At 43.7% G+C, this 24,817-nt stretch overlaps 2 protein-coding genes and 1 pseudogene across 5 annotated transcripts; 1 reads left to right on the forward strand and 2 right to left on the reverse strand.

The window, feature by feature from the left end:
• Positions 1–3,742: 3,742 nt before the first annotated feature.
• On the reverse strand, positions 3,743–6,765 carry LOC116558867 (basic salivary proline-rich protein 1-like). 3 transcript variants are annotated; one of them, XM_032289130.1, is made up of 3 exons: positions 6,354–6,765; positions 6,222–6,255; positions 3,743–4,061 (listed from the first exon to the last, which is right to left on the reverse strand). In XM_032289130.1, the coding sequence occupies exons 1-3, from the start codon at positions 6,561–6,563 to the stop codon at positions 4,045–4,047; spliced, it is 261 nt and encodes an 86-aa protein (XP_032145021.1). In that variant the 5' UTR covers positions 6,564–6,765; the 3' UTR covers positions 3,743–4,044. The 3 variants fall into 3 exon arrangements, 1 of the variants encoding a protein (XP_032145021.1); XR_004272202.1 differs by having other exon boundaries at positions 5,910–6,739; XR_004272201.1 differs by lacking the exons at positions 6,222–6,255; positions 6,354–6,765 and adding an exon at positions 4,974–5,265.
• Positions 5,072–18,446, forward strand: SERTAD4 (SERTA domain containing 4). Of its 2 annotated transcripts, XM_032289128.1 has the most exons (5): positions 5,210–5,295; positions 6,956–9,706; positions 10,185–10,376; positions 11,696–11,811; positions 13,754–18,446. In XM_032289128.1, exons 3-5 carry the CDS (start codon positions 10,202–10,204, stop codon positions 14,537–14,539), a joined length of 1,077 nt encoding a protein of 358 aa, XP_032145019.1. In that variant the 5' UTR covers positions 5,210–5,295; positions 6,956–9,706; positions 10,185–10,201; the 3' UTR covers positions 14,540–18,446. The 2 variants fall into 2 exon arrangements, with proteins under 2 accessions (XP_032145018.1, XP_032145019.1); XM_032289127.1 differs by lacking the exon at positions 6,956–9,706 and having other exon boundaries at positions 5,072–5,295.
• A 3,756-nt stretch (positions 18,447–22,202) lies between these two features.
• On the reverse strand, positions 22,203–23,157 carry LOC116558608 (annotated as a pseudogene).
• Between the last annotated feature and the right edge of the window lie 1,660 nt (positions 23,158–24,817).

A 24,817-nucleotide genomic window follows, 5' to 3' on the forward strand; every position in this document is an offset into this window, starting at 1 on the left:
TCCGCTGTGCCCCGACTTACTAAATAGTACCATCATGTCTATGAGTGTCTTATGCTACCCACTATATCGACAAACCATAAGTCTAGGAACAGTGTCTTATTAATCTCTACTTCAACTGCAGTACCTAAATTCTCGCATATAAAATGCACATAATTATTGAAGTGCTTCTGAATGACTTTTGAAGGAGGATAAGAAAAAAAGTGGAGGAGTTCTGAAAGTGTGGCTATGCCAAGAAATTATATCATAGGCTCCTGGAGAGCAACTTTACACACTTTGTAATCTTGCATAAGACTGTGGCTTAGCACAAGCATCTTGCCAATGATGAAAATCTGTGTTGGGGGCAAGGTAGGCTGGTCCAGAGCACCAGCATCCACTTGGATAAAATCTAGTACTGGGGACTTTCAGGTAGGGGGGGCAAAATGAAACCACTGAGTCCCAGGAATCTTGGTAGTATCTTCAGGTCCTGGAAGGCTGCGGGGAAGATGGCAGCTCTAGGCCAGAGGATTCTGGGAGGCAAATGAGGTAATAAAACTAACTGCCTGTTTCACCATTCTACATACACTAGATTAGACTAGCACTATTTTAGTCTTGTTTGGTTCTAAATATACGTGAAACTATCAGTCAGTTGTTCAATCAATCTTTATATATTTATTGAGTGCTTTCAATATGCCAAGCACTTGCACTGTGCTAGGTGCTGAAGTGATGGGGGCTAACAAAAAAGACAAAAGTCCCTGCCCGTATGGACCTTACTTTCTAGTGGAAGAAGAGAAATGATAAATTGAAGACATGCATAAAAGATTAGAAGGTGATCTTTTTTTTAATCCTCTGGATGAAAATCAAGCGGGCTATAAAGCTGAAATGTTAGAATTTCAATCATAGTGGTCAGGGCTTATTAAGAAGATGATAGTTGAGCAGGGATGTGGAAGACGTGAACATGTGTCTGTGCAGCCACCTGAGGAAAGAGCACCACAGGAAGAGGACAGAGCCAGTGCAAATGTTCCAAGGGAAGCAAGGACCGAGTGGCTGGAGTGGTTGGAGGCAGAGTGAGATCCGAGAAATAAAGAGAGACTTCTAGTCTTTGTAGGCTATGGCAAAAACGTGGCTTTCACTTTGGAATGGGGAGTTCCAGGAATAGCTTTGGCAAAAATTGACGCCATTGCTGTTGACCTGGGATTGAACTGGAGAGAGGACCAAAGACGTAAACAGGGAAACCAGTTAGGAGGCCATTGTAAGATCCTGGGCAGAAGATGATGATGAAAGTGTGGACCAGAATGGTGGTGGTAGAGATGATGAGAGGTGATCAACGTCAAGAAAAAATTTTAAAGGTAGCACCTTGAGGACTTCCTGATGTAGTAGATAGAGGAGATGAAGGAAAAAAAGTCAAAGATGACTCTAAGGATTTTTGTCAGCGCAAATAGAAAAATACTACTGTTTATTAATGGAGACTATTAAAGGTGGCATAAGTTGGGAAAGCAGAAATAATTAGGGTTGAGTTTTGGATCTATAAAGCGTGTGATACCTATGAGGCATCTACATGTAGTCTGGAAGTCAGGAGAGAATCTGGGCTAGAGATATGAATTTGGGAGTCATCAGAATATAGATAGTATTTGAAGGCAAGAGACTAGATGAGATCACAAGAAAGGGCCATAGAGAAGAGCCAAGGTGCAAGGACTGAGCTTGAGGCACCCCAACATCCAGAGGTCTTAGAGAATGGGGGGAACCAGCAAAGGAGGCTGAGAGGGAACCACCAGTGAGGCAGGAGGCAAACCAGGTGGGTGTGTTGTCCCAGGAGCCAAGACACAGATGTTTGAAGGAGGAGGGGGTGGACAGCTGGGTCAAATGCTGCTTACGCATCAAGTTAGATAGAGGCAAAACGGCCTTTGGAGTTAACAACCTGGAGGTCATTGGTGACACTGACAAGAACAGTTCAACGGAGTGATGGGATAAGAAAGCCTCAGAGGAAAAGGTCTGAGAATAGAAGAGGAATTGAAGAGACTGAGTACAGATGCTTCATCTTGTCATAAAAATGTGGTCTTTTCTTTGTTTTTGAGATGGAGTCTTGCTCTGTTGCACCCAGGCTGGAGTACAGTGGCACAATCTCGGCTCACTGCAACCTCTAGCTCCTGGGTTCAAATGATTATCCTGCCTCAGCCTCCTAAGTAGCTGGGAATAGAGGTGCCTGCCACCACACCCGGCCAATTTTTTGTATTTTTAGTAGAGACAGTGTTTCACCATGTTAGTCAGGCTGGTCTTGAACTCCTGACCTTAGGTCATCTGCCCACCTTGGCCTCCCAAAGTGCTGGGATTACAGGCATGAGCCACTGTGTCCGGCCAAAAATGGTCATTTTTTAAAGCCAGTAATTCAAACTTTCAATTAATCCAAATGGGCACTATGTCCACAACAATCTGAATAAACCAAATTTTACTTGTGAAATCTCCCTATCAGACAAACCACAAAAAGGTTTTGTGAAATGGGTTTCAGCAATTTTAAGTCTGGAAGTCTCTTTGTTAACTGAAGGAAAACAACCACTTCCTTCAGTAAATTTGCAGCTCAAAGTATTTTAAGTTTTATAATCAAACTTCTGTTTGGAACATCACACACACACACACACACACACACACACCCCAAAATGATGACGTCATAGTTCTCAATTGAATATTGTACCTCGTTATAAATAACATTTACTCATTCCTAATATTTCACTATTGATTTATAGTTTTTTTTTTTCATGTCATAGCTACCACATGCTCACCTTAAATTTGTAATGAGGTTTCTCATTCCATAGACATTTGACTGCCTTTTGTACTTGTAGACACAGGCTCACGTTGTCAACAGTTGGGCAATGGATCTCAGAAAACATTAAGCTTGGGATTAAAAGCAGGGCAGAGAAAGCTGTCAGTAAAACATGCTAACCTAATGTATCTGACGAGGACAGGGTCTATTCACATCCAGAACTGCAAGGATGCTGTGAAGTACAATGACTTGAAACTTGTGATATCATTTTGTTGTAACATTAAAGCCAAGAGTCTTCTTGACCCAAGGGCAATGCCAGTTTCCCAGAAGGCTCATTTCTCAGAGCCACAGCTCCAAAGATGCCAGTGCACCCAGGCTGATACTTAGTCTCATGTTATTTCTCAATTTTATGCTTAATTTGCTCCTTTTGGTTTTATGTATTTTGACACAGCCAAGTGTATGAGGGGATTTCCCCACAGTCCTTTAAATGCTATAAAACTTTAATACAGGAAGATAAAAGCCATAATAAGCCATGCCTTCAAGCCCTCACATTTAGTTCTTTATTTGAGTTTGACAATAGTCAGTTTTAGATACTGATTTGGATTTGTAAGTACTTGCACTGCTTTAAATGCCCTTGTGCCCTTCCTGACCCTCCTCTCCCACCCAAATGAAAATTATATTCCACCCTTAACCTGGACATGCAACTTCCATGGACTGCACAAAATGACATCTTTACAATTCTTAAATTATCATCATAATGGCCAACATCATGCATGTGAGCCAATGAAATTTAATACGGTTCAGAATAAAGCCAAGATGGATGCCCAATTCCCAATTTTAGGCATCCAACCCTGGAACATCTTCGGGAAAAAATGAAATAATGCTTCTAGTAGGCTGTTGGGTTTGTCTGTTTTCAGCATAATTGCCATCTCTCAGCTTCCTAATACCCTTAAAAACCTCTGAGAGTCTTTAATGTACAAAGTTCAACAAAAACACCTTTAAAAAAGATTAGTTCTAATTATGTTTAATATTGGTTTGGTGCTTTATTGAATAAACTACATTTGCTTAAAAAAAAAAAAAGGAATTTCACTTAACTGCATGTCAGTCACCCAAGTTTTAAGTGTACAAATGAAATGGAAACATTTATTACACAAATTTAATTACAATTCTAAGAAATAAACATGCAAATTAGATAGAGTTCAATTTGCAGATGGTAATCCCCATCCTTGATCTTGTTCCTTCCTCCCTTGATTTTCAGTCTGTGCGGCTTCTTGATTCCTAGGGAGCCAGGCAGCCAGCGGTTTGGTTTTTCACAGTCGGAGGATCACTGTTTTAAAGAAGTGTTATATTTAGCACATCTGGCATAGTGGCAGTAAACAAACATTATAGTCTTTGTAACACTTTTGTGCAGGTGCCTTCCCCCGATTTTATTAGGTCTATGCCTTCCAAGCCTCTGCCTTCATTACACCTGAAATGACCCATCTCGACTATGGAGGGGTCCCTAGACAGAAGTTATGAATTAATGTTTTTTAAAAACAAACTCTGAGCCCATTATAGGAGAAAATTGCTATTTGCAAAGTATTCTGATTCCAAGGCTTAAATTACATTCTCCTGAGCAAGGACAATCTCTTATATTACTTTTTATTTCCTGGAGGTTTTCCCTGGAGGCTCCCCACCCAGAAAGAGTTGCCAATTCAAGTTGTAGCAGGACCATGGTTGCTTTTTTTTGTACGTACGCAGCTCAGGCGGGGGCGGGCGGCGAGGGGAGAATAACTGTTTGGTCCTGCAAAGACATCTGTTTCTCATCTCCGTTTGCTGTGGCAAAGGAGAAGAAAGTCTTTTGCAAAGGGTGGGAAAGGCACAGATTTTTTTTTTAATCACATGCACACACAACAACAACAAAACTAAACCAAATTTAAAAAGACAAGACATCTCGGAAGGTTGCAGAGTGAATATATTATTCGGCTGGAGCCGAGCCCCCAGGGTTAGGGCGGGAGCCCGAGAGCGCGTGGGGTCTGGGCTGCGGGCTGGAGCTGGGCCCGCGTGTCCCCGGGCACCGGGAGGGGAGGGGAGGGGAGGAGAAGGAGGAGGGAGGGCGGGAAGGAGGGAAGGAGGCAGGGGGCGGGCTGGGGTGGGGGTGCGGGAAAGGCGCCCCGTGTGCAGCCTGAGGAGCGGTGGCGGCGGCGGGAGCAGAGGGAGGGAGGGAGAGCGGGCGCGCTTGTCATGTTCCCTCTCTCACCCTGGGGGCATCCTGCAGAACCTCTCCTCGGAAATCCACGGGGAAATGGCAAACAGGATTGACGGGTTTCACACGCTCCTCGCTAGACAGAGCCGCTCATTACCATAACCGTCTGCAGCGACGGCGGCGCAGCGCCCCAGTCGCGGCGGCGGGACCTGCCGGGACCCTCGCCAGCCGCACAACCGCGGTCACCGCCGAGCGGGCCGCCGGGCCGGGACCGGGACCTGCGCGAGTGTGCATCGGCGGCCGGGCTGGCGCCGAGCCCAGAGCGGACCAGCAGCAGCTCCAGTGCTGCGGCCGCCGCCTCCTCGCTGACCCCGCGGTAAGACCCGGGCTGGGCGCGGGCCGCGGGGGCGGGAGGGCCGGGCCGGGTGGAGGGCGCGGGTCCCCCGGGGCTCCTGCCCGCGCAGACGGGCACCCACGCGGCCTCCCGCGCGCCCTCCCGGCACCAGGGCTGTGCCGAGGTCACCGAGTGGACTCGCAGCGGGGCCGGGGCGGCGTGGGGGCCAAAGCACAGCTGGGCGCTGAGGCGGCGCGGGCTTTTCCCGGGGCTGGCGTGCGCCGCGGCGCCTTCACCAGGGCGGGAACCGCCGCCTCCTCTAGGGCTGCTCGGGCTGCCACCCGCGCGCACCGAGACAACTCCAGGGGCGGGTGGGGTCAGCAGCTCTGGTGAGACCTCAGGGTCCTCGGTGGCCGCTTAGCCCCTCATCCTCGGGGACCGGGGTCATTAGGAGGGGTGCCCCCAGGTCCGGACGCCGCGGCGCTTGGCAGGTGGGGAGGGAAGGATTGTGGATGTCAGGAGCGCGCGTTTGCAAGAAAAAGGAATTGATGCAGTAGCTGACACCTTCTGTCCCCCGCCACCTCCGCCCCCGCACCCTCCTCCCCGGCAGCCAAGCCGCGCTGCGGGCGGCGGCGGCTCCTCTGTCCTCAGCTCACCTCCCCGGCGGGCTGAGGCTGCTGCCCGCCTGGTCCACGCCTCCGCCTCTCTCCTCCCTTCCTCCCCTCCCGCCTCTTCGGCCCTAGCAACTTTCCGAGTGCCCGGCTGCGGCCGCAGAGGCAGGGAAGAGGCCTCCTCGCTGCCAGGTCCCACGGGCGCAGGGCGCTCCGGCAGCCGCGGGCTTCCAGCCTGTTTGGCTGGGGAGGGAGGGAGGGCCGCGCCGGCTTCTGCTGCGGGCTGGAGCGCGGGGGCTCGGGCCAGCCCCGCCAGAGCCCTGCCAGCCGCCGTGAGTCATTTCCTTGGAATCCTACCTTTGGTGTTTATTTCCCTTAGAAGGAAACTTGGCTAAAAAAAAAAAAAAAAGGGTAAGACATAAAGAATAATAATAGCTCTTATTCTTCAGAAGAGGCACACGGCTCCGGCACCGTAGGAAGACAACTTGCCTTTGTTCCCGGACACTTGGGGTGTTGTTTACTTTCTCCTGTGGCCGGTGGCCGGCGGGCGCTGCTGGCTACCCCAGGAGGGGCTGGGGGCTGCGGCACCGACCCCCCGGGGGTGTGTCTGTGCGGGAGCCAGGATGTGGTTGGTGGCTGCCGTCCGCCTTCAAGAGGTCTGCCCTCCAAACCTCGGACCGCCCCCCCAACCTTGGGCATCCCTTCATGCTCCTTAGGCCCAGCACCTGCAGCCCCAACCACAAGACCCAGCTTCAAGCTCTTGGCCTCGCGGGGCTGCAGCTGAGAAATGTACTTTCCAGGGCAGACAGGTGTACTGCAGGGACCGGCAGAAAAGCGACATCTGTCTGTTTAGAAGGGTTGAAGGATTTTGCTCGCCCATCAAGGCCCTTCCACTACTACCACCAGGAGCCGGAGAAACTGTTGAGATCACTTTAGGACAATGTGGAGGTCAGGGGCTTGATGCCATTTAAGGCTGGCAGCATGGATCGGGGGTGGAAATAGCCCTTTACTTCCCTGCTTTCCAGTTTCCAGTCTATCAGACTGCTAACTGCTATAATCTTAATCAAATGTTCTCCAATTTTCAATGACAGATGGAAGAAGAGGTGGGCAAAGAATGACCTGGAGCCCCTTGTTAGAGTCAAGGTGCCGCTGATTTCATAGCTACCCTGTTTTATGTGTCAGCATCTCCTGTTAGCTTATAATTGCTTCGAGGAAAGAACAAGCCCAACTCATCTGGAAAAACCAAATTGTATAGAAATGTCTGGTAACTTTAGTATGAACATTTGCTGGAAAAGCTTGACATTCTAGCCCTCAGTCTTCTGGGGAGGCTGGACATGTCATTCCACTACATCCACCTGGGTGACAGAATAGACATGCAGGAGCCTGAGAATGAGGGGTTAGGGCTTTTTTTTTTTTTTTTTTTTTTATCTTTTAAACCCATGCAGAGACAAAACACACTCTGACACCTGCCTGTTGAATCCGTCACCTCCAATCGTAGGAAATAAATTTTGCCATAATGTATATCTTTTGTCTTTATTTAATATTAATAGAACATGAATTTGTGGACTTGAACTGACGTCAGTAGCAGAATTATAATGTAAATCTCATCATACAGAGAATTATGACAGTTTACATCTCTACATGTAATACGAAGAAAGATTCATGTTAAGCATTTGTGCTTACCGCTGCACAGTCCAATTTTTCGTGAACATTGAATTTGCCTTCTTAATTTGTTAACAGCTAGTGTAAGTTCTAAATAGACTAGGAAGACTCAATTGCAAAATCTCCCTGCTTCCAAATAATCCCAACTCATTCATGATTTATTCAGATTTACATAAATCACTTGCAGAACTCAGTCTCTCTAGTTTAGGATTTTGTGTGTGACAGTTCTCAATTTAAAAAAGAAAAACTTTCTAAAATTAGATATTAAAATTGAGACATTGTAAAACAAAAAAATAGCCAAGATAAAAACTGTTATGCCATGTTTCAAGTTCAAACGCATAGTAGGATCTCATACGGTGGAAATAATACTAACAAATAGAAACACTGAAATCCCCAGCAACCAAAAACGCTACTACCAAAAAGTCATTAAAATATAAACAAACTCTGAAGAACATAAAACAGCACAGGGCCCATATAATGTCCTATTAAACAAAAGTAATTGCTGCAAATGCTTTTCTTTCTTAAGGGGCATGAGTTTGTTAACCTGCTTTTGTTTACATGAAATAAAATTCTGTATAGGCAAAAGGCTTGGATCTTATTTCCATGATCTAACACGAAAGTGAGTGTAAAACTTCAAGCTAGAAAATGTTGATTCTCTCAGTAAGAAAGGACTACTGACTATTGAAATGCTACAATTCCTGTGCTCCTGGCAACAGCATTTCCTGACACGATTGTCTCTTAGAATAGGTTAAGAAACTGGACCATTTCATGAGAGTCTTCCAGGGAATAAATCATCATGAAGTTCGATACCTTACTTGGGGAGTTTGAGAAGTGATGATAGACAGAAGGGCTTAATTTGTTATATCGATGTAGGCTAAATTGCTTTGTTGATGACTCAAAGAGAAAAATAAATGACGTGTCCCATCATTTCTTTATAAAGATTTAATTGAACCTTTCTTTTCCCCACTTGTAAAAGGTTTACTAATAAGTCCTTACTGATGTCTCTTTGGAGGGCATCTTAAAAGAGAAGGGGGAGGTGGTTTAGCAGCCCAAATCAGCTGAGTCCTAATTCTCTCCACTGACCTGTACACATTCCCTGTCTGTCAGAAGGTCTTACTTCATTATTCAGTGTGGTTGGGACAGAATTTGAGACCTCAGAGAGAAGACTGGGTGAAAGGTAGACTCATCGCTGCCAAGAGCTCCTCTTTTAGTCAGAAGGACATTGTCACTTTAATGATGCTATTTCGCCTTACCCTGGTGTGTTTCCTTCTTTTTCTTGGAAGTGGACCCTTGTTATATCATGTAGGAGTAGTCTCCCATGAGACAATGATAGATTCACTCTTTCCCAAAAACATTACCAGCTGTATAATTTGGAAAAGAAAGCAAGAATTGGGCCCTTAGTTTATATTTGAAAGACAGTCAATCTTCAGAAAGTGAGCCTGACATCACTTGTATGACAGTTCTTGAAACCACAAAGTGGGATAGTGGGGGCTTGGATCTCCTAAAGGGATTGGCAGTTAACAAGGCACTGAGGCTGCGCTACTGTCACCAGTGGTCTATGGCCCTAGGTCTTTTTACTTTCATATCAGACTCTCTTTTTCCTTGAACTCACTCTTGACCCTACCTTGAGACCTGCATAGGACCAAGTGAAGACACAGAGCCCCCATGAAAGCGGCCTCACTGCCTAAGCTATGGAGGGGCCCAGGACACCTAAGAGCAGAGAGGCTCCCATCTCCCTGCAGGCCCAAGGGAGCGAAGGGCGTGAACTGGAGAGAAGGGCAGTGATGTGTTGCCTCTTGGAAAGTTCCTGCTCTGTGTCTGGGCTTTGCAGTGTAAAGAGTTGCTGGCTGCCTCTGGCCCCAGAGCCTGGCTCCTGTTTAATATTCTGCCTGCTCCGTTGATGTTGTGCTTGGCTCCTGTGGGACTGCAACTCACGGCTTGAAACTGGAGCCAATTTTCTGTCTTCATCTCGCAGTGTTTTGACTGGAGGCAGATCCAGTTCAGGCCGATCAGGGCTGGTGGAAACAACTACCAAGTGTCTCTCTGTCTGCTTTGCTTTGGGAGAAGAAAGTGGAGGGATCCCCAGCATGTTGTAGAGGAACTGGCCTGCGGAAACGAGAGGAGGAGGGTGCAGGGGGCAGCGGAACAGACTGAACCTCAGAGCATCAGTCGGAATGACGGTGGAGATTTCTGCTTCCCCTGCCCTTTTCTTTTGATTGATTAGTGGATTTCATCAAAGGAGGCTCCCGGGGGATTGACTAGAAAATTGATTTTGCCTTATTAATAGAAAGGAAGCGCAAGGGTTTTGGCTTCTTAGCGGTACATTTTCTTTGGAAGGTCAGAAGGAAAATGTGTTTCGGAGGCAAAGCAGCTGTCTGGAAGAGGGCTGAGGGGAATCTGAGAACAATAAGAAATGGGGTTTTAAAGATCCGCCCATGAAATGCAGATTGCTGAACACAGAGGCTGAGCTAATAGCAGCAAGAGTTTGCCGAGGTTTTCTTTGAAAAAATAATAAAATGTTTCAGGGTGAAGGGGAGGGGCAAGAAGTAAAAGTTTCCCAAAGCAAAGAAATGAAGATGCCAAGGCCATCCCTTGGCTGGCTCTTGATTAGGGCTGTTTTCTTCATTCTTTCTTTTTTTTTTTTTTTTTTCTTTTCAGATCTGAGGCTGTCAGAGATGACTCTGGTTCTGTCCATGAATAGATTCTGCGAGCGCATTGTCTCGGAAGGAGCTGCTGAAATTGCTGGGTACCAAACGCTGTGGGAGGCTGATAGCTACGGAGGCCCAAGCCCCCCAGGGCCAGCACAGGCTCCTTTGCAGGGAGACCGGGGAGCTGGTCCCCCGCTGGCAGGTATTGCCCTTGATTCCCTCCCCCCACCCTGCCCCTCGCTGCCCTCTGCAGCCAGCCTGGTGGACAGGAAATGGTGTCTGGGGTGCCCTTCTGAGCCAGGAGAGCTAAAGCTCCAAGGACTTCCCGGGCTGCCTGTGTGTCTCTCATAAGTGAGTCCAGAGCTCTAGAGAGAGGACCAGAGGTGATATTTAAATTGCATTTAAACCTGTGTCTACCCGTGCTGCTGCTTGCATATAAGTCATGTGTCTATATTACTAAGAGGGCCAAACTAGATATTGAAACTCTGAGTTTGGGTTTTGGTTTTCCACCCTGTGGAACTGGATGGTTTTCTCACAACTATGAAAGCTCTGGTGGGCTCAACAATGACACCAAGGAATCTGCACTTTGGGCCAGCAACTATGTGCCTCTTTTTAACCCATTTATGCCCAGTGTTCCATTATTGGAACGCTAAACTTGAGGGAGTTATTTATACCCTACTGGTCAAGGCCATCACCAAAGTCTGACGTTTCACACAAAAAATTTTGCAATCTCTGACATAAATGGGTTAAGGACACAATTGGCTTTGGGATTGTAGGGAAAAAAATTAAAGCCAAGAAAATAAAAATATGTTCTTCTTGATTCTTCTTATGGTTTAAGTTCCTTTGGATTTCTGTGCAGTACTACCTATTTTTTAAAAGAAACTAATATATAAAACAAGTACTCAATGAAGTTTGTTTTGCTAAAAAAGATTGAAAGCTGTGGTCTTCATGGTTGACACACTACATCTTGGAGAATGAAAAGAACATTGGTTACTCAAAATTTTTATTCAAAATTTAAAAATTTGAATTTTGTATTTTGAACAAAACGAGTGTTATAATTCCAATGTGCAGATAACCATTTGTTTACTAACCTAAAGCAAATAATATTTTAAAGTTGTTTGGTTATCAGTGGTTAAAGATGCATACATTTGAACAGAGGTGCTATGTTATCATGGATTTAATTAAACCATTTAAATAAATACTAATATATTTCAGAGTAATTATACTCCTCCCCTTTATGAATGTTGCAGTTTGCTTTTGCATAAAATTAAGATTCTGTGTATTTAGTAAATGCTAAATATGTCATTTTCCTCTATAATTGCCTAGAAATCTTTTCCTAGCCTGGGTCACAGGATTCCATATGATAGCAACTATTAAGACAAATGTTTATTTTTAATCACCACATGTACAGACAAATACGTAGCCAAGTTATCCTCTAGAAGGAAAGGAAACGAAAGTATTTTGTTTGGAGAACCTCTGGCAAACCGCATGTCATTTGTCATATCTGATTTATTACCACAGGATCACATTACAGGGGAATTTCAAATCCTATAACAACATCCAAGATCACATACTTTAAGAGGAAGTATGTGGAAGAAGAGGATTTTCACCCACCACTCAGCAGCTGTAGCCATAAAGTATGTTTTTTTAATAGTCATTATTTTTATTAAGAATTTAAGATACTTAGTAACAGTTGCCTGATCCACTTCCAGAAATTAAATTGTTTCACCCAAGCAATGAAAATGAGCCACTTCTCAGTGAAGCCTCATTAATTGTTGTCACTTTTTTGGGTCCTGTGTTATTTTTCACAAGTACTTGAAGAAAAACTGGCACGAGCTCTCCCACCCAGAAATATCAAAATTATGTAATCCGAGGAATTTTTTTTAACGTATGCTTTAATATTTCTCAGGTTGCATTTCGGGTTATGGTTCTTCCGCACTTTTGTGTCTGGGAATGCACTTGTTCTTTTCTGTTGTGTTCTCCCCAGTCTGAGTTCTGGCTCCTGCAGCCAATGCTATATCCGTGTGTGTCCACGTGGGGGTGGTTACGCAGGGCTTTTCCTGACTTCTTATGGGTAGACTCACCATCCTTGAATGTGTGCATACAAATAGAAATATGTACTTCACTGGACGTTGGTTACATATAAGTTTGTTGAAACATAGACTTGATTTCCAAGAAAAGACCAAAACTACCTTTTTTGTAGGTATAGTAAAAAATAATAACAACAAATGGGGATATTCCATAGAATTATGAAATTGGGCATCTAAACTTTTGAAATACCAGTTCTTTTCTCTTTAGGTAACTACCTTCCTTCAATAACTATCTGCTGACTTAATTGAGGCGGGTATAACCCCAGACCATAGTTGTCTGAAATGCAGAGAGGATTTCCGATTCATCTTCCTCTCCGTCTCCTCTTGCCTTTCCCTCTGTCACCTCATCCTTTAGATGTTGCTTTTACCTTGCTCATAGAAAGACGGCAGAATGCATTGGTAGGCACTGGACTTTTCCTGCATGTGGAGTCCCTGCCTTTGGTCAGTCTGAGCTGATTTAGTTCACAGCTCCTCAGTTTGTATTTTTGATGACCTGGAATAACTGGTCCCCCAGGACACAAGCAGTTTATTTCCTTTTTAGTTTTTGTGTTGTGGTTATAGCAGTTTCCCAATTGCTACTGGATTTGCACCAACCATCACATAGTGATAGTGCCACACAGCTCAGGAGTGAGTCCTCTCATTTCCTCTCGCCATCTCGTCTCCCACTCGGCTCCACAAGGAAGCCACTTTGGTCCTTCAACTGACAGATTCTGTCAAGGTCTGAGCCTCATTAATTTTTGTTGTCCTTTTATCAGGCAAGGATAATTGCAAGTATGAAACCCAAAGAATTAAAAAGGGGACAGCATTAAAAGCCAAATATCATGCTCCTTGATGGCTAGACCAGGGTTTGAAGTATATTGATTATGACTTGCATCTTGGCATCATTTTAGAAACATGTATTGATGTACAATATGAGTTACGTGTCCTGTGTGTGTGTGTATTTGTGTACACACACATAAAAAAGTACAAGTATCACAGTACAGCTTGATGAATTTCATGAGGCGAACATGCTCATGTAACTAACATCCAGGTCAAGAACCAAAACATAACCAGCAACCAGAATCCTCCTTGTGCCTGCTTCCAGCACTTACCCCTCACCCCACCCACCCCAACTTCGAAAGTACCTGCTCTCCTGATTTCTAATAGCTTAGATTAGTTTTGTGTTTTAGCATCTTCCTTACTGGGACGTAATAGATCAACAACCTGACCTGTCCCTCCTGAGGTCTGCACTGTGGCTTGACTCCCTAGTGCTTGACCACACCAGCGAGTTGGGAAGTGGGTGGGCACTCCAGCCAAGTGAGGAAAGGGAACATCGGCAGAACTGGGGACAGGCTCTCTAAATGAACCCTGGGGAACAAGACCACAACATGCCCAGGCCCAGACAGTGCCAAGAAAGAAGTGTGCTGTGATGATATTTTTATATAGTCCATTTTCTAAGCTTTCTCTCTTCCTTTTTTTTCTTTTTTTTTTTTTTTCCTTTGGTTTGTAGACCATCTCAATTTTTGAGGAACGAGCCCACATCCTTTATATGTCCTTAGAAAAGCTAAAGTTTATCGATGATCCTGAAGTGTATCTCCGAAGATCTGTCCTTATAAACAATTTGATGAAAAGGATCCATGGAGAAATTATCATGCAGAATAACTGGTGTTTCCCTGCCTGCTCTTTCAATGGCACCTCCGCTCAAGAGTGGTTTATGGCTCAAGACTGCCCTTACCGAAAACGACCACGGATGGCCAAAGAGGAATGTGAAAAGTTTCATGCCTGCTGCTTTTACCAAGAATGTGGTGGCCACTACCTAAATTTACCCTTTTCTGTCAATGCTAATGTCGGAAGTGCCTCCACTGCTGCCTCCTCTCCCTGCATCTCTTCCTCCTCCTCCTCCTCCTCCTCCTCCTCCTCTCCCTCTTTGCCTTTACCGAGTTGTTCCCACCAGGTGGATTTTGATGTAGGCAGTGCATCTGTTTACAAGAGTGATGGCCAGATACCTGCCAATGAAATCTTTGTCACTAATGTCAGATCACTTGGCGTTCAGGAAAAGGCCAAATTAAGTGATGAGAAAGCAAATAATGACACCAACAGAGATGGTGGCCCCCTCAGCCATGAACCTGTGGGAAATGACCTTGCTTTTGAGTGCAAGGGCCAATTTTACGATTATTTTGAGACCGGATATAATGAAAGAAACAATGTAAATGAATCTTGGAAAAAGTCCTTACGGAAAAAGGAGGCTTCACCACCAAGTAACAAACTGTGCTGCAGCAAAGGAAGTAAAATATGAGCCATCTTCTCACCGAACTTTGAAGCATGCACAGCATGATCAGTTAGCGCTCACGAATTTTATTTTGAATGGATTTTGTAGTTTTGTACAACTGATAAAATTATGCCATGAACATGCCGTGTCGTTTTAATGCCTGGAGAGCAGATTGCATAAAACATCTGTATAGTAGGCATCAACGAGCTTCCTTATAAATGTGGTGATTTTTACCAAGAAAACAGTTGAACTTAATGCTTGAAAGTATATCATAGTTTTCTTACAGAAAAGATCAGTAGATTAGATTAGGGGACAACGTGCCCTTGCAATATTTCCATTGCCCCCCAAGGAGCCTATCACTAGCTAAGAAATTTCAACATGTTTGCCAATTAATTAGGGGGTTACTTGGTAAGCAAATCAATATAACCAGCAAAGATACCTGCTTCTTCTATATGATACAATATTTTTTGTTAATAAAAGACTGAAGACAGGGAGCTAGATGAAATGGCTTCATGGTGCTGTTAAGTATTTGTACCTAACAGTCTTGTGTGACAGATGAAAATAGGATGTAACATAATGAAACACACCTGTCTAGGGGCGGCAATCAGCAGTCTTACACAGAGAGGGAAGTCCCTGCAAGTTCCTAGCTTGCCTGTGATGGGCGATGAGGCTTTTAGAGAGGTGTTATACAGGGCGAATTTTGGTGCCTTACTTTATCTTAATTTTTGCCAATGTGAAAATTAAGGATAAATCAGAGTTACAGCAGGGATTTAACAAACAGGAGGAAAAAAAAAAACAACACAGGGTGGATCAATATGGTTTGGAAACTTAACTTTGAACTATTGTGTTCAACTTTTGATTCGACATCTCTATTTTTCCTTTATTTTTGATGCCCAATTGCTTTTGGATTTGGCATTTTTTCAGTAGGGATGGAGGAAACGAGAGAGCTGTTAGCAAGCAGCACTGGCTGCACCAGCTTTCCTCTGGCAACTGTCTGTTGCTGGGGTTTGGGTTTTCTGGGTTTTGGGTTGTTTTGTTTTGTTTTCTTGTCCAATGAAGTTCACGAACCAGTGGCATGCATTATACTCTTCTCTGTTTTGCATCATTTCACTTGTTTAGATTATAAAAGCATGTGGGTTTTTATGTATGAAATTTACTGTTGATTAAGAAGCACAATGTTAATAAATGATGTGGTGATCAATAAGGTTTATCTTAAAGAATGTAAAGACTTCAGTTTTTGGAAAGTTATTTTGGAGAAATGGGACTTAATCTATAATCGTTACTATGTATTTGGTCTACATTTTCCAAATAATATCTTTAATTTGTACATTTGAAAAGTGTTCAGAGTGGCCCTCCTGCCATCCTTCCTTCCACTCCAGCCAACTCTTCCTGCTAAACTGTATTCCACTTTCCAAGTTTACTAATTGACTTGGGCCTCTTTAAACAATACTTCACAGAAACCAAATGCCAAATGGAGGAAATAAGTGAGCCCTCCCAGTTTCTCCAAAATAAAGCTTTTTTTTAATTATTGCTATTAATATTAAATATAGGTCTCATTCATACAGTGTATGAGTAGGATCATTTGGACAATTGTCCACAAGGACCAATTTTTAAAACATTTTCTTGCGTTATAGCTAAATAGTCTAGTAATGTTTTGTCTTTTATTTGCAATATTTGATAAACATTTGATGTTCAAAACTTAGATAATAGATGCTTGTATATGAATGTGTTGTAATAAAGTGAGGTTTTCTTGATATATATTTATTAAAATGATAAAAATTCATTAAGTTTTTTTCAAGTTTAATGGCTATTGGCTATGTTTCTCTTTTCCATTATTCTCTCTCCTTTAAAAAACTCAAAACATCTAGAAACTCTAGTGGATAGTGGCCACACAGGAGTTTTCTAAATTAAAGAGTATTTTAAAATGCCAATCTGACAGGTGTTTTAGAATGATCCCAGTTTGTAAGTTTAAGTTTCTGTTGACTAAGAAGCACAATGTTAATAGATGCTGTGGTGATAAATAAGGTTTATGTCTAAAAAAAGTGAAAATTTTCCTTTCTGAAGTGTCTCTGAAAAAAAATGTAAAACATGAAGCCGTAAATACTGAATCTTAGCTGATTCCATTATGAAATGTCAAACTGTAAAGATGACCCATATGTAAACGGTTATAACAGCTACAGATTATTCCTGGTAGCATTCTATACAATTCTGTATTAATGGTCTTAGAAGCTAATATTTGATTAAGGGGGAAAGCTAGTTGAAAAATAATTAATTTGTCAAATATAGCATTCTCATTGCAAGTGTAATATCTCATGGAGATTTAAATATGAATGAAAGGACTTATCCTTCTGCTTTTTAAAAGCCCCCAGCATTACTAGATAGTGTTTTTCTTGAGGGCCAAAGCTGTAAAATGACAAAGTTGGTGATTTTCAGCAGCACTCACCTGAGCTGTGAGCGCCTGCACCTGTTCAGTAGAACCCACTAGAATCACTTCTCTGCAGGGTAAGTGGTGCCTTTGAATTCAGCAGCATAAAAATCTGTTCTTTTTAGTCATCAAGTTTTTGTTACCAGGATATTTCTAGCATGGCAAAAAAAATTTCTTCACCAAAAAGTGATTTGTAAACACCCATCCAGACTACGAAAATCCTCTTGTTAGCAGGTGAGAGTGCTAGGACTTCCTGTGTTCACCTCTTATGTACCCAACATTGTCTTCTATGCATGAGATATTCCATTCGATTTTCCTAGAGTGGCCAGAACACCCTTCATAGTAAGTTAAATCTCTTAACTGGATTCTATAGTTTTATCTTGAGCAATTTGGAAAAGCTAAGACATTCTCCACCCACACTACTGTCTACCCGCCTGGAAGCAGCACCTTCTCTCATTGCTGTGCTCTGCTTTGAGGAAAACCTGATATGACAGAATCAAGACTATTAAAAGATAAATGAGGGGAAGTCTTCATTTAAGAAAGTGGCCTTGCTCCCCAAGAGTGCCTTTAATTGCTATTCCCCTAGGCATCTGGGTGCATATCATTAATGAAATCATTAACCTTTGTCTCTGATCCTGCCTTTCTAAAAATGGCAGATTATAGAAGGTGGTCTGGCAGAGAGATTTTCAAGGGGCAAAAGTCTCAACATCATCTTTCCACTCAAGATCCAATTATTCTAAACCTCACTTTGTAGGGGTCCTAGGGACAGGATTGCAGGGACAGGGGACATGGAGGAAGAGAGAAAAATTCAAAACCAGCAGATGCCACTATCTGGCAATGAATTGAAAATTAGGGTAAAACATCTTTGGCATGATCTTTTATTAAGACAACAGAAATTTAGAACATTTTGCATGCAACTTTGTTAAACGGTGAAGCAGGTGAATGGAAGTATTTCTTTTTAGAGCTCACAGTTAACTCCATCAAGACATGGCTACCCATCCCTCCAATTATGAACTTGTATTACAGCTCCACTTAGTGACTTCCTTCCTGTGTATCAGGAGGAGAGCAGAGGACAACTTGTAGAAGACATGGCCACTAAGAGACATCAACTTCGAAACAAGTATAAGACAAGGATATAAGGATTCCTCTGTGATGCAGCTAGGCTTTTATATCCTTCTAACAAATTGTGAGCAGGAAACGTTTTTGGAAATAATTAGTTGTTAAATTTCATCTTTCTGACAGCCCCTTAAATTTGAAGTCATTTCATTTGTAGTTAAGGTTACCACATCCTTGCCAATTTTATCAGATCTTTTCGGAGACAAGGATTCAGCATGGCATTAGTAATGATGGTTTAAACTAGATGCAGAACTGTCCCATGAAGAGAAGAATGATATCAGTATTTAAATAATAAAAGAAGAGACAATGTATGGTTTGTAGTGATTCATCTTTAAGATTGCTGTGTTTTGATTCTGTGGTTTAAAATAAATGCATTAAGGATCTTTTAAGTTACTACAAGATGCCTGTGTTGCTTTCTTAGCTATAGTGCCTAAGCAAGGTATGTTCTCTTGGCATAGGTAAAACGTTTCAATTGTATGTGATATAACTACATGACCTGGGGTGAAACAGTTACTAGCTTGGAGATTATTTCCCAGCCCTGGGTACATGCCATATTTTAGCTGTGAGAACTCACTTAGGAAAAGCACTTGCAAAGATGTAAGTTATGAACACTTGAATCTCGTATCCTGCCATAAAGTGCATCAGCAAGTGAGTTTAATAAAACATGCTGTTTAAAATAGTCTGTAATTTCCTGTTTCTGCATTTCCCTTCAGTATCTGTGACAGGCTGAAGAACGATGACTAAACGAAGGGAATTTACACAAGCTAGTCTGGTGGTGTTTGCAAACCATCACCGTGAGCTTCATCTTCTTTGGTAAACAATCCTCTGGTGGGCTGTCTGTGGTTGGTTTTTTTTCCTTGTTGTTGATCCAATTTGTTAATTTTGAAAATGCAAGCTACTTATTCATAGTGTGGAAACACCTGCTTTTGACCATAATAAAACGGACAGAAGATATGGAGATGTATTAGTTGTTTCTCATGAAAGTTCTTTCTTTCTTTTTTTTTTTTTTTTTTTTTTGAGATGGAGTCTTGCTGTGTCACCCAGGCTGGAGTGCAGTGGTGAATTCTTGGCTCACTGCAACATCTGCCTTCTGGGTTCAAGCAATTCTCCTGCCTCAGCCTCCCAAGTAGCTGGGAGCACAGGTGCCTGCCACCACACCTGGTAATTATTTGTATTTTTAGTAGAGATGAGGTTTCACTATGTTGGCCAGGCTGATCTCAAACTCCTGACCTTGTGATCCCTCTACCTCTGCCTCTCAAAGTGCTGGGAACTGCACCTGGCCACGGATAGAAATTTCTCATATTTCTCAATCCCTTTGTGGAGGACCTGCATATGAAAGAACTTGCAGAGATATAAGTTATGATCTTGGTTTCTGCCAAGGTTTCCAGAACAATAACAAATATCAGAACTTTCGGGGAAAGTACCTAGGTACCCTACGGTCCTAACCCTACAGTCTTGTGCTGCCCAGAGCAACCTGGTCTTCGGCAGGCATTGCCTCTATCCAGATCTTCCAATGGAAGCAGCTGAGTCCAGGCATCAGGCATGTAATTCTCCACTGCCTCCTCTAGTCAGCACACACATGAACCCATCTTTGATGCTTCTAGACACAGTGGTTTTCTTCAGATACCTTCTAAGACGACTGCAATGAACTAAGCTCAGATGTGGTAAGACCCTGGTGTCTTCTCAATCAAGAGATGAGTAGATCTCTCTGAAATACACTTGGCATAGCACTCAGACATCTATAACATTTTCAAAACTCACAACACCCCTGTGTGCACAATAAGGAAAAGACAGAGAATGACAGGCTATGCAAGGGATTTTGGCAAAAGGTTAGGGGGTTGATCTCTGATCCAGTACAGTGAAGCAAGTCTGAGAAATACGGTGCTCCCGTACACTGCAGAGTGAATCCACTCTCTTTAAGGAAAAGTCTAAAGACTGCAGAGGAAAGAAGACAGAATTTGTTGTTTCTTTGTCAAACCTCTTTAGGAAAAACATTTCAGGGACTAAGGGATTTTTTAAAACTTTTTTTGCAGGAACAGAGAAATGGCTTGTATGCCTTTTCTGGAGCTGGGAGGGGTTCTTCTTATTCTCCATGTCCTTAGATGCTATGCTTTTCAATAAACCCACCAAACTGTATTTGTGAATGGGGATAGTCATTAGCCCAAGGAATCTCTCTCCTGTTCAGTTTAGGCACAGAGGTTGTGGGTTTCTCACAAGACTGGACTACAGCAGAGGGTTAAGAGTAGGGGGTTTAAAGTTAGACTGCCTGGATGAAAATCTCAGCTCTGCCAGGGTAGCTGTGCAACCTTGGCCTTGGCCAACAAGCCACTTTACCACCTAGTTTCTCGGTTTACTCATCTGTAAAATGGAGTAGCACACATTATCCACCTCATAAGTTTGTCAGGATGAAAGGTTTTAATATCAGGGAAATGACTTAACATTGCCTGGGTGTACCTTATGGGTTTGCAATGATTGAGCCTCCAAGACTTCTCCATTACTGTCCTAAATGCCCTGCAGGTGGAACCCAACAGTGCCAGATCCTCCTTTTGGTGGAAAGTATTCAGCCTCTTTGGTTCTGTACAGCAAGCTTAAAGTTAAACAGGAGGATGGTATGAAACTTGGGGTGCCAGGGCTATGAAAGTAGTCATTGGTGTCCTTGAGGTATGTTTAGTATTTACAATACCTTATCGCAAATCATACTATTTTCTGAAAGTGGTTGCACAGGCTAACCCCACATCAAATTTCCTTACCTTTGGCTGGAATTAAATCAGCGTCAGGCTATCACAAACAGAGAAGAAACTCTGACTGGGAAAACGAAGCCATTATCCTTAATAAATGCAATTTGTTTCTCAGAATCTTTCAGAACACTGGCTATGTGAAGGGAATAAGAGGTGTCCCTTACAAATGGAAAGATTAAAAACCACTAACCTCTGACTTATCTTCAGGATTTGCCAGAGTTCAAGTTTATTTAGTTACCGTATCGAATGCTTTTCTTAAACCTAGTTTTTACTCAGAGAAAGTACAGTATTGATTTAGGAAAAAAAGTGGGGTACGCTAGGTGGCTCATGACTGCCGGTAATCCCAGCCCTTTGGGAGGCTGAGGTGAATAGATCACTTGAGGTCAAGAGTTCAAGACCGACCTGGTCAACATGGTAAAACTCCTTGTCTACTAAAAATACAAAAGGTAGTCAGGTGTGGTGGAGGGGGAGGTGCCTTTAATCCCAGCTACTTGGGAGGCCAAGGCAGGAGAATTGCTTGAACCTGGGAGGCAGAGTTTGCAGTCAGCCGAGATTGAGCCACTACACTCCAGCCTGGATGAGGAAGTGAGACTCTATCTCCAAAAACAAGGGGGTGGGGTGGGATGGAGCACGGGAGATAATTTAGACTAAATGCTATTCCTTGTGCTTCTGATAATTTTGGAGACCAAAGCAGAATTTTCTGGATAACCATAACCAAGGACAGGGTCTCTTATAAAAGAACTGGGATACAGTTGCCACTTAAAAGGTCAACTAGAGGTTGGTTATCCCTATTTCAAACTCTTATCCCTTCTGTTTTGCCATTAAACTCAGAAAGCAACTGACAATTTCAAAATAGAATTCCATTTACAAAATTACATTCCTTCTCTCAATTTTTGAAGAGTTTATATTTTTCCATAAGGTGAGGCTCACCTGCAGTGAGACTCGCTGATGGGTAGGTTCTGAAATGAGAACAAAACTGAACCATATGGCTTAAGAATGAGAAATGGGCACCAGAGTTTAACGAGAGCAAATGCAGTGTTGTATCATGGGGGCCCCAGGACTTCTCTGCAAAAGGCTCCCCACCTGTCTAACTGGGCTAGGTCTCATAATTGACAACAATAGTTGACATTTGAGCCAGCTGAGAGAGGCAGTGGGAAGCCAGGACACCTCAGCCTGCCCAGGGAGGCGTAGGCTGGCCATCTCTAAGCCTTTGTCTTCTCAGAGTTTGGAAACCCAGCAGCTGGAGTAGATATTTTTATTTTCCAATCAGTAAGATTTTAACCAGTGAGGATGATCAACTAGAATTGTCAACCAGCACAATCTTGACCTAGCTGGTTTTAGGCAAGATGACTTAATGCACAAGAGACATCTCTATCTGGAGATGATATTGGTCCCTGCAAAGAAAGAACTCTTTTTTTTTTTTTTTTTTAAAGGTAATCAGTTATTTAATTAGATTAGCAGGACATTTAAAATACCAATTTGTGAGGATAAATTCCATTTATCAGGGCAAACACAGATTGCAGGTAGCCCTGGAGCTGAGGAATAGCTTTGATTTTTGGTAAAATTTGTGAGTCCACAGCTTTCTGATCAATCTTGCGCTGCTCTGTAATCTCGTATTTCTCTCTTTCTGTGTCGAAGATCCCACCTTCCTGGTGTCTGGGCTTTCACAGCTTCTTCCTCTTGAAGTAAGCAACAGTAAGATGTTTTGGGATTTTTACATTGCTGATATCAATTTTGGTTGAGGTGGCAATGACAAATTTCTGGTGCGTTCTTCGCAGAGGAACTCGATTGAGGACCAGAGGTCCAGTCACAAGTAATAAGCCACTAGCCAGCTGCTTCAGGAAAACCACCCTCTTGCCCCTGTGACATCCAGTGAGGATGATCAGAATGGTCCCGGGCGCGATGCTGGCTCGCAGTTTTCTCACGTGCTGACTGAAGGGTTTTTTGCTGTGGCTCAACAGCTTTCGAGGCACGTCTTCAGTAGGATAATACCTAGGCATTTTGCGAAGTTTAACCACCCGGGTACCTCCGTTTTTGTCACCACCAATTGGTTTTGTAACAGTTGCAAGAAGCTTCTCCTTCTTTTTGTTTTCCACCTTGGATTTAGCCTCTGAGTACTTCCTCTTGTACATGGCCTTTCTGGAATACATGGCAGATCGGATCTGCCAATTCCTCTGACAAGAACAGGATTGCGGCTGCAGTGGGGCTTCCCCTTCTTGGGCTTTTTAGCCTTGAGGTTACCCTTTTTCACTTTGCTACCAGCATCAGCCTTCTTGGCTTCAGGCTTCTTCTCTTTAGTATCCCGCGTCTCAACTTTTTCACCCGCCATCTTGCAAGATGGGGAAGAGAACTAAGGCCCCAGCTTCCGGTCTCAGAAAGAACTCTTAAAGAAATCCTGGGACCATTTATCCATGACGGTATTTTAAGGGATGAATAAAGAAATATGTACTAGGAAGAATCCTGGGATGGATTTGTAAGAATTAATTGATTTCTAACTTTTATTCTTATTATAGATCCAACAAAGCTTAACTCAATCTTTCTAAAATTTCCTGTTAGGCCAGGCATGATGGCTCACACTTTAATCCCAGCACTTTAGGAAGCTGAGGAGGGAGGATCACTTGAACCTGGGAGGTGGAGGTTGCGGTGAGCTGAGATGGTGGTGAGCTGAGATTATGCCACCGCACTATAGCCTGGGTGACAGAGCAAGACTGTCTCAAAAAAAAAAAAAAAAAAAAGAAGTAATCCTAATTCTTTATTTGCTTAGAGTCAGTCTATTGTATTGATTTCTAGTCAAATGACTGCTGTTTCTTAACCACAAGATTATAACCAATTTAGTGGTGAGAGCTAGATTAGGAGTTAGGAGACAGATTCTTGCCCAAGTCTGCCACCCCACTAGCTGTCTAACCATGAACAAGCCCCTTCACTTCTCTGGAGCTTGATTTTCCATCTGTCAAACGATGAAGCTGGACTCAAAGGGCCTCTAAAAGATTGTTCCCGTCTGGCCCTCTCTTCTGAGTCTAACAATTCCTGATTCTAACAATAGGGATCTTTCTGAATATTTTCACTTGAGTTCTCTGCATGTCACCCTTTCCTTTCCTTCGCCAGAACGCCTTTTTTATCTCCCAGTGAAACTGAGAAACTGCTTCTGAAAATCTTTCTTTAAGAATATATCTCTGAGTTTTCCTGTCCGGAATGACTGTTTTCTGCATATGGCGGCTAATCTATTGTCTTCTGAAATATGCATTCCTCCAGATAGGCCATGCTCCCCCATCCTCACTGCAGTTCCTCTGCCCCTCCCCCTGGAGTGCTCCCGCCCCGCCTCCGTTAGCCGATTAGCTCCACGTACCCGGAGCCAGCCAGGCACAACGCGGCTTCCCCTGGCACAAGACTGTCCTCTTCTTCAAGAAACCAGCCTGCCTGCACCATGCAGGCAGGAGACCCGCGAACCCTCTTCTCTCATGCTTATGCGTAATAAAATAGCGGACTTTCCCCCTTCTTTTTATGAAGACAGTTCTTGAAGCCGTGACAACTGTTTTGTTTTGTTTTGTTTTGTTTTGTTTTAAATACCAGCCAAGATTATGGTCCCATAACCTAATTAGTGTCATTTGGTTGTGGTCCAAGGGTTTCCCCTGCACGAGTTTTAATTTGGGGATCCCCGGAGGCTGCACTCCACATCTGTAGCCGGCCTGTTCTTCCTCTCCCCTTATTTGCTCGAGGTTTATGGGAGGATTAGCTGTGTGGTCTGGGAGGCGGCTGCTCCCCTTTCATCCTCACGGCTCTCGAGCCGCCGAGGAGCCTTTTACTTTTCATCAAGCCCTGGCACCTGGAGGGCGGGCAGCCCGGGCGACTGGAATGAATCAGAGGATGCCCTGCAGGCCCCAGGAGGCACGGCCCTGCAAGCGTGGGGGAGGGGAGGACGGGGGAAAGGCTGCTTATTGGGCAGCTCAGAACCCGGCCAGGCTGGGCCAAGCTGGGACAGCGAGGGGGTGGGGAGGAGGGCGGCCGCAGGGTGAGGTGGCCCCCCTC

Source organism: Sapajus apella, unplaced genomic scaffold (assembly GCF_009761245.1).
Source record: "Sapajus apella isolate SASKATOON/1434 unplaced genomic scaffold, GSC_monkey_1.0 scaffold22, whole genome shotgun sequence".
NCBI classification, from domain to species: Eukaryota; Metazoa; Chordata; class Mammalia; order Primates; family Cebidae; genus Sapajus; species Sapajus apella.